This window comes from Colobus angolensis, unplaced genomic scaffold, assembly GCF_000951035.1.
Source record: "Colobus angolensis palliatus isolate OR3802 unplaced genomic scaffold, Cang.pa_1.0 Scaffold25, whole genome shotgun sequence".
Taxonomy (NCBI): Eukaryota; Metazoa; Chordata; class Mammalia; order Primates; family Cercopithecidae; genus Colobus; species Colobus angolensis.
In genome coordinates, this window is record NW_012115710.1 from 1,487,361 (window position 1) to 1,503,115 (window position 15,755).

The following is a 15,755-nucleotide window of genomic DNA, read 5'->3' on the forward strand; positions in this document are numbered from 1 at the left end:
GAGACAAAGTTTTATCATGTTGGCCAGGCTGGTCTCTGAACTCCTGACCTCATGTGATCCACCCACCTCAGCCTCCCAAAGTCCTGGTGTGAGCCACCTCACCCATCCCCTCTTCACTCATTTTTAATTTATGTAATGATTCTGATTTTGATCCCATGTATTGAGTTTTTCCATTTAGTTACTGTATTTTTAGCCTGAGAGTCTCTGTGTAGTTCTTCATAATTTCTGTATGTTGGTTGACCTTCTCATTTTCTTCATGCATTGCTTTCATGATTTCTTGAAGCTGTCTCTTAATTCAGTGAGCTTCCAACTTTTTTGGGGGTGGGGGTGACAGGGTCTGACTGTGTCCTCCAGGCTGGAGTGCAGTGGTGCAATCTTGGTTCGCTTCAACCTCTGCTCTCCAGGCTCAAGCAATCCTCCCACCTCAGCCTGGTGAGTAGCTATGGATGTGTCCTCTCTAGGTTTTTCCTTATAACGTCCGGACTGGAGTTAATTTAAGTGTGTGTAGATGTGATTTTAAATGTGTCCTGGAGAGCATTAATGGAGAAGTCCATGATTTTTTTGAGACGGAGTCTCCCTCTGTTGATAGGCTGGTGTGAAGTGGCACTATCTCAGCTCACTGCAACCTCAGCCTCCCGAGTTCAAGTGATTCTCCTGCCTCAGCCTCCTGAGTAGCTGGGATTATAGGTGCACACCACCACACCAAGCTAATTTTTTTTTTTTTTTTTTTTTGAGACAGAGTCTCGCTCTGTCGCCCAGGCTGGAGTGCAGTGGCCAGATCTCAGCTCACTGCAAACTCCGCCCCCCGGGTTTACACCATTCTCCTGCCTCAGCCTCCCAAGTAGCTGGGACTACAGGCACCCGCCACCACGCCTGGCTAGTTTTTTGTATTTTTTTAGTAGAGACGGGGTTTCACCGTATTAGCCAGGATGGTCTCGATCTCCTGACTTCGTGATCCGCCCGTCTCGGCCTCCCAAAGTGCTGGGATTACAGGCTTGAGCCACCACACCCGGCCTAATTTTTGTATTTTTAATAGAGTCGGGGTTTCAGCATGTTGGCTCAGATGGTCTTAATCTCTTGACCTCGTGATCCACACGCCTCAGCCTCCAGAAGTGTTGGGATTGTAGGTGTGAACCACCATGTCCAGCCAAGCCCATGGTTTTTGTAGAAAATACATTATTTGCAGTATATATATACATATATTTTTATTTTGAGAAAGACTCACTCTGTTGCCCTGGCTGGAGTGCAGTGCTGTGATCTCAGCTTACTGCAACCTCTGCCTCCAGAGTTCAATCAATTCCCCTGCCCCAGCTTCCCAAATAGCTGAGATTACAGGTGCCTTCCCCCACCATGCCCAACTAATTTTTCTATTTTTAGTAGCTATGGGGTTTCATCATGCTGCCCAGGTTGGTCTCAAACTCCTGAGCTTAAGTGATCCACCTACCTTGGTATCCCAAAGTGACAGGGTTACAGGTGTGAGCCCCCACGCCTGGCCATATATATATATATTTTGTTTGTTTGTTTGTTTGAGATGGAGTCTCACTCTGCAGTCTAAGCTGAAGTGCAGTGGCACAATCTCAGCTCACTGCAGCCTTCACCTCTGGAGCTCAAGCGATTCTCCTGCCTCAGCCTCCCAAATAGCAGGGACTAGAGGCGTGCACAACCACACCCAGTTAATTTTTTTGTATTTTTAGTAGAGACTTGGTTTCACCATATTGCCCTGGGTAGTTCGAACTCCTGAGCTCAGTTGATCCACCCACCTCGGCCTCCCAAACTGCTGGGATTTCAGGTGTGAGCCACTGCGCCCCAGACACACACACACACACACACACACACACACACACACACACATACATATATATATTTATATATTTTGAGATGGGGTCTCGCTCTGTCTCCCAGACTGGAGTGCAGTGGTACGATCTCGGCTCACTGCAAGCTCCGCCTCCTGGGTTCACGCCATTCTCCTGCCTCAACCTCCCAAGTAGCTGGGACTACAGGTGCCCGCCACCACGCCTGGCTAATTTTTTGTATTTTTAGTAGAGACGGGGTTTCACTGAGTTAGCCAGGATCCCGGACATATGTTTTTTATATTTTCCATAAAACTGAGACTTCCACAGTGAGTTAGATTTTAAAATCTATAATGGGAAAGTACAATAAAACACACAGAAAAAACACACAGAAAAAGTACAATAAAACACACAGAAAAAACTGTTCAAAAATACCTTGGCATGGATTTGTGAGAACACAGTCTTGGATCAAATCAATGCTTATTTTCTCTTTTCTCATTTTGTGTGATGGTGATGACTCTGTCCTCCCTAATGTTTTGTGGAAATGTGTGTTTCATTTTAGGGACGCTTGACTTTCAGGGATGTGGCTATAGAATTCTCTTTGGAGGAGTGGAAATGCCTGAACCCTGCGCAGAGGGCTTTATACAGGGCTGTAATGTTGGAGAACTATAGGAACCTGGAGTCTGTGGGTGAGGAAAATGTGTCTCCACACGTGAAGAATCTGTCTTTGTCTATCTTGGCTCTTCCTGATTTTGTATTCTCTTTTGTGATTTTGTGATACATGCTTTTGATGTACATGTCATTTTTTTCTGCAGTGATGACCCTCCTATCTGTCATGGATAGCTTCTTAGAGACTCTCCTATGGAGTGGTTTTACATAAAAACAGAATACTTACTAACACTCTGACTAATACAGTTGAATATCATCCTGCTCTAGGCAGAGATGTCCCTGGAAGCCCTGAGCAGAATTGTCAGCATGGCCCAGGATACGAGATAGAAAGCATGACACTGACACTGACTGACAAGTGTTTCCAGCTGTGGTCCTGGTTTTGTTTTGTTTTGTTTTGTTTTTTGAGACAGAGTCTCCCTCTGTTGCTCAGGCTGTAGTGCACTGTTGTGATCTCAGCTCATTACAACCTCCACCTCCTGCATTCAAGCAATTCTCATACCTCCATCTCCCAACCTAACTGGAATTACAGATGCAAGCCATGATACCTTGCTAATTTTTGTATTTTTATTAGAGATGTGGTATCACCATGTTGACCAGGCTGGTCTCAAATTCCTGGTCTCAAGCAATCTGCCCACCTCAGCCTCCAGCCAAGTGTTGGGATTACAAATCTGAGCCACCACGCTTGGCCTTTCATTCTGGTTTTTAAGGAGCACCACAGAAGCATCTCTCACTGGTACCATCACAGTGATCATCATATAAACTAATGATCATCTTCTCTAAGCAGCAGTCACTGCTGTAGAAGTTCCTCCTAGGGAGGACGTCGTTCAGGCTCACTGCCTCATGTATATGAGGCTCTTGACTGAACTGTTTTTGTTTGACCTGGAATTTTGCTCTTGTTGCCCAGGCTGGAGTGCAATGATGTGATCTCTGCTCACTACAACCTCTGCCTCCCAGGTTTAAGAAATTCTCCTGCTTCAGCCTCCTGAGTAGCTGGGATTACAGGCACCCACCATCATACCTGGCTAATTTTTGTATTTTTAGTAGAGAGAGGGTGTTCTTAAACTTTGAAGATCATATTTGGAATGTTTAAAATAAGTATTGCTTTTTGTGTAATATTAACACATTTCAATATCAACTGTTATTCATCATATGTACTTAATTGGAAACCTATTGGTTTTTATATTTTTTAGATAGCTCTTTTAAAACCATGATGGAGTTCTCATCAACAGGGCAAGGCACGACAGAAGGGTTCCACACAGGGATGTTGGAAAGACATGAAAGTCATCACATTGGAGATTTTTGCTTCCCAGAAATCAAGAAAGATATTCATGACTTTGAGTTTCAGTGGCAAGAAATTAAAAGAAAGGTCCATGAAACACCCATGACAAAAATCAAAAAGTTGACTGGTAGTACAGACCGACATAATCAAAGACATGCTGGAAACAAGCCTATTAAAGATCAGCTTGGATTAAGCTTTCATTCACATCTACCTGAACTGCACGTATTTCAGACTGAAGGGAAAATTGATAATCAAGTAGAGAAGTCTATCAACAATGCCTCCTTGATTTCAACATCCCAAAGAATTTCCAGTAGGCTCAAAACCCATATTTCTAATAGGTATGGGAAGAATTTTCTCCGTTCTTCATTATTCACACAAATACAGGAAGTACACATGAGAGAAAAACCTTTCCGATGTAATGAGTGTGGCAAAGCCTTTAATTATAGCTCACATTTAAGGAGACATCACATAACCCATTCAGGAGAGAAACAACATAAATGTGATGTATGTGGCAAAGTCTTTCATCAAAAACAATACCTTGCATGGCACCATAGAGTCCATACTGGAGAAAAACCTTACAAGTGTAATGAGTGTTGCAAGACCTTCGGTCACAAGTCATCGCTTACACGCCATCATAGACTTCATACTGGAGAGAAACCTTACAAGTGTAATGAGTGTGGTAAGACCTTCAGTCAGATATCATCCCTTGTAGGCCATCGTAGACGTCATACTGGAGAGAAACCTTACAAATGTGAAGAATGTGACAAAGTTTACAGTTGCAGATCACAACTTGAAACACACAGGCGAATTCACACAGGAGAGAAACCATACAAATGTAAGGTTTGTGACAAAGCTTTTAGGCATAATTCATGCCTTTCACGCCATAACAGAGTTCATACTGAAGAGAAACCTTACACATGCAATGAATGTGGCAAGGTTTTCCGGCGTGATTCATACCTTGCACAACATCAGAGAGTTCATACTGGAGAGAAACCTTACACATGTAATGAATGTGGTAAGGTTTTTAATCAAAAAGCACATCTTGCATGTCATTATCGACTTCATACTGGAGAGAAACCTTACAAGTGTAATGAGTGTGGCAAGACCTTCAGTCAGAAGTCATCCCTTGTAGGCCATCGTAGACTTCATACTGGAGAGAAACCTTACAACTGTCATGAGTGTGGCAAGACCTTTGCTCGAAATTCATCCCTTGTAATTCATAAGGCAATTCATACTGGAGAGAAACCTTACAAGTGTAATGAATGTGGCAAGGTTTTTAATCAACAATCAAACCTTGCACAACATCAGAGAGTTCATACTGGAGAGAAACCTTACAAGTGTAATGAGTGTGGCAAGACCTTCAGTCATATGTCATCCTTTGTATACCATCATAGACTGCATACTGGAGAAAAACCTTATAAGCACAATGAGTGTGGCAAAGCCTTTAGTGGGCAGTCATCACTTACTCATCATCAAGCAATCCATGGTATAGGCAAACTTTACAAATGTAATGATTCTTACAAAGTCCTCAGTAATGCTACCATCATTTGCAAATCATTAGAGAATTCATAATGAAGAGAGATCTTACAAGTGTAGTAAATGTGGCAGATTTTTCAGACATCATTCATAGCTTGCAGTTCATTGGCGAACTCATACTGGAGAGAAACCTTACAAATGTCATGATTGTGGCAAGATCTTCAGTCAAGCTTCATCTTATGCAAAACAAGAGAATTCATACAGGAGAGAAACTTCACAACTGTGATAATTGTGGCAAAGTCTTTTTTTTTTTTTTTTTTGAGACGAAGTCTTACTCTTTTGCCCAGGCTGGGGTGCAGTGGCACAATCTCGGCTTACTGCAACCTCCGCCTCCCAGGTTCATACGATTCTCCTTCCTAGCCTCCTGAGTAGCTGGGACTACAAGCATGCTCCACTAAGCCTGGCTAATTTTTATGTTTTTAGTAGAGACAGGGTTTCACCATGTTGACCTGGCTGCTCTCAACTCTTGACCTTGTGATCTGCCCACTTTGGCCTCCCAAAGTGCTGGGATTACAGGCATGAGCTACTGCGCCCAGCGTGGCAAAGTCTTTACATTCACACCACATCAGACATCAGAGAATCTATATGGGACAGAAATCTTACAAATGTCATAGGTGTGGCAAGATCTTTAGTCTGAGGTCTCTCCTTGCAGAACAGCAGGAAATTCATTTTTGAGATAATTGCAGTGGGCTATCTCCGCTCACTGCAAGCTCCGCCTCCCAGGTTCACACCATTCTCCAGCCTCAGCCTCCCAGGTAGCTGGAACTACAGGTGCCCGCCACCATGCCTGGCTAATTTTTTGTTTTTTTACTAGAGACGGGGTTTCACCGTGTTAGCCAGGATGGTCTCGATCTTCTGACCTCGTGATCTGCCCGCCTCGGCTTCCCAAAGTGCTGGAATTAAAGGCATGAGCCACCGCGCCCTGTCATCAATGTATTTCTTGAATGTATTTGATGTCTAATGCCTCCCTAAACAGTCTAAGAACAAGCTGTTCCCCATTACCTTGGACACATGTTCTCAGGACCTCCTGAGGGTTGTGTCACGGGCCATGGTCATTCATATTTAGCTCAGATTAAATCTCTAAAGATATTTTACAGAGTTTGACTCTTTTCCATGATAAGAATAACTCATTTTAAGTGCAGCATGAAATAACAAATGTAAGGAACACCTGGGCAATTTATATGCACTGTTTAAATGTCAGTGCCTTTTTTTTTTTTTAATTACTTTTTTTCTTATTGACATGGAGGAGGGAGCTCTGGGGTAGAGGGTCTTACTTTGTCACCCAGGTTGGCCTGGACCTCCGGGCTCCGCGATCCTCCCGCGCCTGCTTCCTGAGTAGCTGGGACCCCAGACTCCCGCCACCCCGCCTGCATCCCTACTGCATTTAAGCAGCAGGTGGTGACCTCACTCCTCCCTGGCCTGAGCCCTCCGCTCCGCACCCCATGGTGGTGGCCCTAGGGAAGTCTCAGGAGCTGAGCACAGGGTGGACTCTCCCACCCCTGTGAATGGAGAATTGAAAGGGAGAGGATTTCTATTCTGTGGACCATCAGCATGAAGTTGTAGGTTTCGCTCAGGCAGGGCTTTGCATTTCGCATTCTAGTTTGCATTTCTGCCCTAGACAGCATGGAGGCTTTGGAATTAAATTGCTAAAATTAACTTCATTAGCAAGGAACTTTCCTGTGTCCAATTACCGCCCCACGTCGACTTCTCAGGGAGGTACTGTTTCCCTGACTGCTGAGTTGCTCCAGCCTCACTGGCGGGTTTCACCTCCAAAACCCGGAAAACAGAGGCGCCGAGAGCGAGAGGGAGGGAAGCTCCCCCTCCTTCCCGCCCCCACAGATCCCTCACAGTCCAGGACTCTTGTCCCTCGCGCCAGGTCACCTGTCCTTCGCGCCCCGCCCCGGCCTCGCTCAAGCCGGGTCCACCTCTTCGCGTCCGTTCCCAGCCTCGCGGAGGCCCCGCCCACCTCCTGGGTGTCCCGCCCAGGCCTGGCTTCTGTCCTTTTCTGATTGGCACAGACCCGGAAGCAGGTAGCGTGGACTGAAGGTTGCGCCGCGGTCTGTGTGCTTCCCAGTTCTCTGGTGCTGCTATACATGGGACATGGGGTCCCCACAGACCTGGAAATTTCAGCCCCTCTTTCTCGACCCAGAGCAAATTGAGACGTCCGGCTGAGAGTCCGTGAGTGGCTTCCTTCTGAGTTTAAAGTCGTCCTGACGCCGATCCCGTCCCCTGTCTTTCTGCAGTGGGATTGTGCAGCCACCTCATGTGGCCAAACTTTCCTTCACAAAACACTTCCCGATCCGTCCTCCCACCTCGCGCTGTTTCAAGTCCTCACCGGCGAGCAGGATTCTCGCCCTGGGCGCCTCGTGGCCTCGCTGTTATGTCAGCCTCTGGAGCGCAGTGCAGCAGCCCCGGTCCCGGGGAGGCCGCGTCCTCTGCCTGATCCTGGGATCTTGCAGACCCCACCCCTGTCCGAAGGCGCCGTCGCCCCCCACCTCCCTCCTGGTGCCGGGCCCAGCTTCTCTCCAGTTCCAATTCCTGGAAAACGTGTTCTTCCTGGAGGCAGCCCTCTTCTCCATCCTTTCTCCATCCTCTCCCTGTTGCTACCGGAAGGCAGGCCTTGAGTGTGAGGTTTCCAGGTTCTTGGCTTTTGAACACAGAATTGGAAAAAACAAACAAACAAACAAACAAACAAAACCCCCACAAAGTAACAAAAGAACGAAGCTGCGAAAGCAGGAATTTATTCCATCAGGAAAGCACTCCACAGCGGGGAGTGGGTCTGAGCGAGCATCTCCAGGGCCCCGTTTACAGTTTTGCGGGGTTAAAGTATTTCTTTTGAGGTCCCTATGGTTAAAGTATTTCTTTTGAGGTCCCTATGGGCTATTCCTTATCTGGATGAAAGATTTGGCCTTTGGCCAATGAAATGCTGAGGTGAATGGGCCCGAGGCCAGCGCAGATGGGTGCCCTATGCAGATGAAGGTAAGGCTGGTGCTTGGCTGTGGCCATTCCTGGGCTCTTTTCTTTTCCATCTGAGATGTAGTGGAAGGGGGAGGACGGTGGGGAGAGCCGCCTTTGATCCTTTGTTACTCTAGGTGGGGAAATGGGGTTTTTTCCTTTTTATCTAGTTTAGGAAAGTTCGGGTTAATTGGCCTTAGATTCCCTGCCCCCAGACCCAGGACCCTTATGTTTCCTTTTTCTTCTTTTTTATTGGAGATGGGGTCTCACTCTGTTGCCCAGGCGGGAGAGTGGTGACAGCCTCACAGCTCACTACAGCTTCAACTTCCTAGGCTGCAGGGATCCTCCCACCTCAGCCTCCAGAGTAGCGGGGACCACAGCCGCCCGCCACAACACTGTGCTAATTTTTGTGTTCTTGGTAGAGACGGGCTTTCGCCATGTTGCTCAGGTTGGTCTCCAACTCCAGGGCTCAAGCGATCCAGCCACATCGGCCTCCCAAAGTGCTGGGACTACAGACTTGAACCACCACACCCGCCTTCTTTCTTAATTAAAAATAATAATAATAGGCCATGCACAGTAGCTCATGCCTATAATCCCAGCACTTTGGGAGACTGAGGCGGGCAGATAACCTGAGGTCAGGAGTTGAAGACCAGCCAGGCCAATGCAGTGAAACCTCGTCTCGACTAAAATACAGAAATTAACTGGGTGTGGTGATGGGCGCCTGTAATCCCAGCTACTCGGGAGGCTGAGGCAGGAGAATCACTTGAACCCGGGAAATTGAGGTTGCAGTGAGCCAAGATCGACTGGCCAATAGAGCTAGACTTTGTCTCAAAAAAAAAAAATAAGTAACTACTTCTCAAATAAGCTTCGGTAGAATCTTATGAACCCACATCATTGTTTTCCAACTCTAATATGTGTTCAAAATTTTCTTCTTTGACCCCGCATTTCATTAGATGTATATATTTTTAACTATCTTAAAATCGTGTCTTTATGAAATTTATTGTGTTCAGTTTACATTGAGGACTGCATGCTTTCTTGTCTGTATGATACATTGGAAACACTTTCTATTACCTGATAAATGATTTTAGGTTGTTTCTTGATAAAGATATCAAGGACCTATTTTCTTTTTTTTTTTTTTTTTTTTTTTTTTTGAGTTGGAGTTTTGCTTTTGTTGCCCAGACTGGAGTGCAAAGGCGTGATCTCGGATCACAGCAACTTCTGCCCTGGGTTCAAGCGATTCTCCTGCCTCAGCCTCCGGAGTAGCTGGGATTACAGACATGTGCCACCATGCCTGGCTAATTTTGTATTTTAGTAGAGATGGGATTTTTCCATGTTGGTCAGGCTGGTCTCGAATTCCTTATGTCAGGTGATCCGCCCACCCCGGCCTCCCAAAATGCTGGGATTTCAGGCATGAGCCACCACTCCTGGCCCCAGGGCCTTTTTTTCTTTATGCTAACATCAAAATTTAGTTCAACTAGCCTATTACTCCATTTTCTTTCCTTATGTCATCTGATAAAATGGTGAACTGTGAGCTTCTGAGGAAACATTCCCCTCAAGTTTCTCTGGTCCATGATATTCTTTGCAGATGTTGAAGGATGAGCTGGATTGACTTGGAACCTTGTTCCAGCAGAGCCCATGTGTTCATGAAAAAAACATTCGCTCAGAGCTCATGTCTACCACTGCCTCTTTTTCAGTGTTTTAAACACCTATAGCTATGTGTTCACAATTGTGTTTATTTTGGATATATTACCGTCATTTTTCTGGGAAAATAATTACATGTTTAGGATTCTTGCCATCAGAACCTTAGACGTTGAAAGAGACATTTCTTTTGCTCAGGTATATAAAAGATGGTCCTGGAAATTTCTTTTTCTTTTTTTGAGACAGAGTGTCACTCTGTCACCCATGCTTGAGTGTATTGGCACGATCTTGCCTCACTGCAACCTCTGCTTCCGAGGCCCAAATGATCCACCCCAGTCAGACTCCCAAATTGCTGGGACCACAGATGCACACCACCACACCTGGCTTGTTTTCTGTACTTTTGGTAGGACAGGATTTCACCACGTTGCCAAGTTGGTGTCTCCAACTCCTGAGCTCAACTGATCCGCTTGTTTCAGCCTTCCGAAGTGCTGGGATTACAGGAGTGAGCCACCACACATGGCCAGTCCTGGAATTTTCTAGAGGAGGATGACCAGTGCAGCCTGTGGACCCCTCCTGGCCATCACATGAAAACCAGCGACTCCTCCTTCCAAAACTCACAGCTTCTCAGGATGACTTGGGGAAACGTCCCCCACTCTGAACCTCAGTGAGCCCGCCTGTAACATACAGGTGAGAGAAAAGACCAGAAAAGCTCAGTCAGAGTGACACTGACCCTGAAATGATGGGCAAAATGGAGTGTGTGGTTTTTCCGGTAGGAGAGGGACGTGCTTAGTTGTAATTTGAATTTTAAGTGGATTCTGGTCCTCCAAAAATGTAAAAAACAAAAGCACAGGAATGGAGAAAACAGGGGATTAGACTCAAATCATCTCCAACCTCTTCTTGTCTCTGTCCACACCCACTACCCTTCCTTATCATCTCATCTCACAGCTTTAACCCACATAAACGACTCGATGTCCCTTGCAGGTTTCTCCCCTGAGCTCTACAATCCTGTGTCCAGTTGTCTCCTCAGCTCTCTTCTGGGACAGCAAACAGGCATCTCCACCTTCATGTGTCCAAAAGTGACTTCCTAAACCCCCAAACACATTCCCTTGCAGTCCTCAACATCTCAGGTGGGGGTGACAGTGTACTTCCAGGAACTTAGCTGAACTTGGCAGCATGTATTTTAAATATGGGAAATGAACTCCATTATTTGTAAGTGTTATAATTTATAACATAAATAATTTATAACGTAAAGCAAAAGTTGCATGTATACATAAAAGGAGTGAGAAAATACATCATTTCCAAAATTCTTTTGAGGTGTGGGGGAAAAATGTTTCAAGACCTCATCCCTATGGATCTGGGCTCCCAGGACCCCTCTGACCTCATCTCCTGCCTGTGTCCTCCTGGCTTCCTCTGCTCCAGCCATGCAGGCCTCTTTCCTTTTTCTGGGGCTGAGGTTGCTCTGTCTCAGGGCCTTCACGTAGGCTATTCCTCTTTCTAGGACTCTCTGGCCCCTCAGCTGCAAGTGACAAGCAGTATTTCATCCCTAAGTTTTGTTCTGACATCACTGTTTCTATGGAAACATTTGTGATCTCCCACAGCCCCCATTTGACATGGCAGCTCCACCTTCACCCCCACCTCTGGTCCATGTTGCCTGTTCTGTGTGATTGTTTTTGCTCCTTCACTGTTCACTGGATCCTGGTGAGAACAAGTCCCCAAGCAGAGAGCAGAGCCAGAAGGTGGGGCTGTGCTGGGCTGGCGCCGTCTGAATGGAGCTCAACCCTGGCTTCAAATTAGGGTTCTCAGGCATTTTGCAAATACATCTTTTATGCTGTTTTATCAGAGATTGCTGTTATTGTAGGATTAAACCCACCCTCAATAATTCTTGCAATGGCGCTGGTGATTCTCATCTGTGTCCAGCATGGAACATCAAGGAAATTGTTTCCATGTTGACAGCTGAGATCAGCCTGCGATCCACAGGGAGGTGAGGATGCTGTGGTCTGCATGGGGTTTGGTTAGGGCCAGATCTGTGTCCTGCTTCAGCGTGTGTGTGAACTTTTCCAGGAGGGGAGCAAGATCTGAAAACGGGTCAAAATTACCCTGGTGGGTCTTCCTGTGGCACGTTTTTATGTCTACATGATCTCTGGTGCAGTGGGCAGCAGAGGACCATCTTTCTCCGGGGTGAGGTCTCCCCTGTGTGTGTGTTTTGTCACCGGAAAGGAGGGAGTGATTTCTAAACATTAAATCTCTGATTTTTTTTTTTTTTTTACATACAGGATTGATTTCCAAAGACTCATGTTACGTGAGGAAGCCACCAAGAAGAGCAAAGAAAAGGATCCAGGGATGGCTCTTCCTCAGGTGAGTGATATTCCTCGGTGGATTCCGCTGTCTCTTTCCTTTCTGAAATGCCAGGCATTGTAGTAGCCAGTCTTCTGTGAGTCTGAAGCATCCTGCCTCACACGTTTGCTCGCACTCACCCAAGACTTTTCTCAGTCCTTGTCATCTTCACTTAAATTCCATCTCCTGCCGGGCTCGGTGGCTCAAGCCTGTAATCCCAGCACTTTGGGAGGCCGAGACGGGCGGATCACGAGGTCAGGAGATCGAGACCATCCTGGTTAACACGGTGAAACCCCGTCTCTACTAACAATACAAAAAACTAGCCGGGCGAGGTGGCGGGCGCCTGTAGTCCCAGCTCCTCCGGAGGCTGAGGCAGGAGACTGGCGTGAACCCGGGAGGCGGAGCTTGCTGTGAGCTGAGATCCGGCCACTGCACTCCAGCCTGGGCGACAGAGCAAGGCTCCGTCTCAAAAAAAAATAAAAATAAAAAAAAATAAATTCCATCTCCTATAACCTAGTGAATGAGCTTGGGAAGAGGCTCCCCTGGGCATGGTCCTGGGAAGGGCTCACGACAGACGTGGATGGAGATGGGGTGAGGGTCCTGTGCTGTCAGTGATGTTGGGCAGCAGGGATTGTTCAGGGGCCACATCTAGATGCACGTTTAGCTCTTTCTGGACCAGGTAAGAGAAACTGCATATGAAAGTCATACATTAATGTACACTAATATGTGGTAAATTCTGGAAATGGAGACAAATTAGCAGAGATATTTTGTGTCTGATTTTGTAATGCATTTGAAGCTACACTAGTATGTCAATATGTCTCTGATTCAAAACTTTTTTTTTTAAGAGACAGGGTGTCACTCTGGGCCCAGTCTGGAGTACAGTGGAACAATTCTAGTTTACAGCAGCCTCAGATTCGTGGGCTCAAGTGATAGTCACATTAGCCTGCCAAGGAGGTAGAATGACAGACATGTGCCACCACGCCAGGCTAATTCTGATTTCAGAGAAGGTGAGAATGAGAGCTATGTACAGAATGAGGGAGGGAAACAGTGATGAAGACGAAGGGGGACCCTGGGTGCAGATGAGCGGTGAGTTGATTGGATGTAATGATGAAGTGATGGCATGTTGCTTCTTCTCTTTATAATGTAACAAATTTAAAATTTTTAAAAATTATCCAAATGGGAATGAGAGTTGCCAAACTCCTGTCTCTATGTGTGGTGCATTTTATAGAGTCTAGCTTCCCTTTGCAACTCCTGTTCAGCCAGAGGACAGTGACTTGACTCATTAGTTGTGGATCCCCCTCTTCCCTTTTCATGGGTGGGGTGGGGAGTGGGGGAGTGAAGTAGGGTAAGATGCGACTGAGTCTCTGTTACTACGTGGAGCTTGGTAAAAGAAATATTACAGTTAATTTTGTTCTCTTTTTGTACTGTGTTTCCTTTTTTTCTAGTTCCTCTTTATTTCATTAGTTGTTTTTTATTTTTTAATTTTAATTTTTTCAGACACTCTTACTGTTGCCCAGGCTGGAGTGCAGTGGCAGGATCACAGCTCAGTGAAGCTGTGATCAACCTCCTGGGCTCAAGTAATTTTCCCACCTCAGCCTCCTGAGTAGCTGGGATGACAAATGCACCCCACCATGCCCGCCTAATGTTTGTATTACTGTTATTATTATTTTTAAGCTTGTCTTTGTCACCCAGGCTGGAGTGCAGTGGAATGATCCCAGCTCACTGCAACTTCTACCTCTTGGGGTCAAGCAATTCTCCTTCCTCAGCCTCCCAAGTAGCTGGGATTACAGGTGTGCACCACCACACCTGGCTCATTTTTGTATTTTTACAAAATACAAAATGGGGTTTCTCCATGTTGGCCAGGGTGGTCTCAAACTCCTGACCTGAAGCACTCTGCCTGCCTTGGCCTCCCAGAGTGCTGGGATTACAGGTGTGAGCCACTTCACTCAGCCAGATATTTGTGGTTTTTGTAGATACCAGAATTTGCCATGTTGTCCATGCTGGTCTTGAACTCCTGGACTCAAGTGATACAGCTGTATCTGCCTCTCAAACTTATGGGATTACATCTTTGAGCCACCATGCACAGCCTGTTTTTTAATTTAAAAACAAATTCTGAAATAAGTTTTGGTAGAGTCATTTTTTGGAGATGGAGTCTTGCTCTGTCACTCAGGTTGGACTGCAGTGGTCTGATCTTGGCTCACTGTAACCTCTGCCTCCCGGGTTCAAGCGATTCTCCTTCCTCAGCCTCCTGGAAACAGACGTGCTGGGAACGAGGCTGAGAGAGGCACCGGTCCTGTCCTGGCCCCGCCCTCTGCCGGTTCTAAAGAGGAAAGTCTCTCCGCCTTCCGCCCCGGCCCGCCCCTACTCCTCAAGGCCCTGCCCACCTCCTCGCGGGCCCCGCCCAGACCTGGCTTCCGTACTGCGTGCGCAGATTCGCGCAAACCCGGAAGCGGGTTTCGTGGAGTGAAGGTCACACCGCGGCGGTGAGTTTCGCTCTTGTATTAAGTCTGGGCTTACCAGGTCCCCTGCGCTTCTATACCTGAAACGTGGGGTCCCTACAGACCTGGAAATTCTCGCCCTTCTTCCTTCACCCAGGACAAATTGAGACGTTCCCATGAGAGTCCGGATATTGCTTTCTTTTGGGTTTAAAGTCGCCCTGAGGCTGGGCCGCCCCGGTCTTTCTGCTATAGGGCAATGTTACAGTTCCTGTCGCGTAGTTTTCCTGCTCAAAACCATTTTCTGACTCCTCCCGCCCCGCGCTTTTTAAAGTCCTCACCCGAGAGCTGGATTACCTCCCTGAGAGCCTCCCACCCTCGGCTTCGTAGGCCGCTGGAGCGCAGCGCCGGGACCTCAGTCCCAGAGAGGCCGCCTCCTCTGCCTGGTCCTGGAATCCTGTAGACCCCCACCCTTGTCTTAAGACGCCCCCACGTCCCTCCTCGTGCCAGGCCCTGCAGTTTCCCAGGTTTCCCCTCTGCAGTCACCGCTTCCCCTGAGCCCGCGTTGGGGAGGTGCCCGGGGCTTGTCCTGTGATATGGGGTGTTCTTGCCTGCCCAGCTCCAGCCCCTGGAAAATACGCTCCCCCCGGGATGCAGGCGTCTTACTCCAAACCCTCCTGTGATTGTGTGGGCCAAGGGCTTCAGGAGACAGCCAGAGAGCAGTAGAAAACCTGAGACAGAGAAAAGAAGAATGAGAAAGACCATAACAGATGGCAGAGGATGGGTGAGGGATTTGCCAAGAGACAGCAAAAGTGAAACGAAAACGATAAGAAAGCAGGAGGAGAAAAGCAACTGGAGAAATGTAGAGAAAAGCTAGATGTACAGAGAGATGAAGGACAGCAAGGTAGGGAGAAGGGCAGCAAAGAGGGAGGCTCATCAGAGTGAGGGAGAGGAGGAGGGATTTGGAGCAGGGCAGACAGAGCAGAGTGGTGCTGGTGGCAAGGAGAACAGAGGGAGAACCACAGCAGGGAGGACACCTGAGGACTGGGGTTCCAGAGAGTGGGGACAGGGGGGTTTAACAGGGAAGAGGGAATTTAACAGGGAGAGCAGAGGAGGTGC

The 15,755-nt window shown here is 47.1% G+C and overlaps 2 protein-coding genes across 2 annotated transcripts in view; both read left to right on the plus strand.

Moving 5' to 3' along the window:
• ZNF83 (zinc finger protein 83) overlaps nt 1-5,433 on the plus strand; it is a 26,106-nt gene extending 20,673 nt beyond the window's left edge. The window contains exons 3-5 of the mRNA XM_011946154.1: nt 2,353-2,479; nt 3,650-4,366; nt 4,451-5,433. Of these exons, the coding sequence (XP_011801544.1) occupies nt 2,353-2,479; nt 3,650-4,366; nt 4,451-5,310 (1,704 nt within the window). The 3' untranslated portion in view covers nt 5,311-5,433. The remainder of the gene's footprint in view (nt 1-2,352; nt 2,480-3,649; nt 4,367-4,450) is intronic.
• A 1,863-nt stretch (nt 5,434-7,296) lies between these two features.
• The window catches only part of LOC105514652 (zinc finger protein 83-like), a 31,436-nt gene continuing 22,977 nt past the window's right edge, over nt 7,297-15,755 (plus strand). The window contains exons 1-2 of the mRNA XM_011946153.1: nt 7,297-7,331; nt 12,141-12,222. Coding sequence (XP_011801543.1) covers nt 12,160-12,222 — 63 coding nt within the window. The 5' untranslated portion in view covers nt 7,297-7,331; nt 12,141-12,159. The remainder of the gene's footprint in view (nt 7,332-12,140; nt 12,223-15,755) is intronic.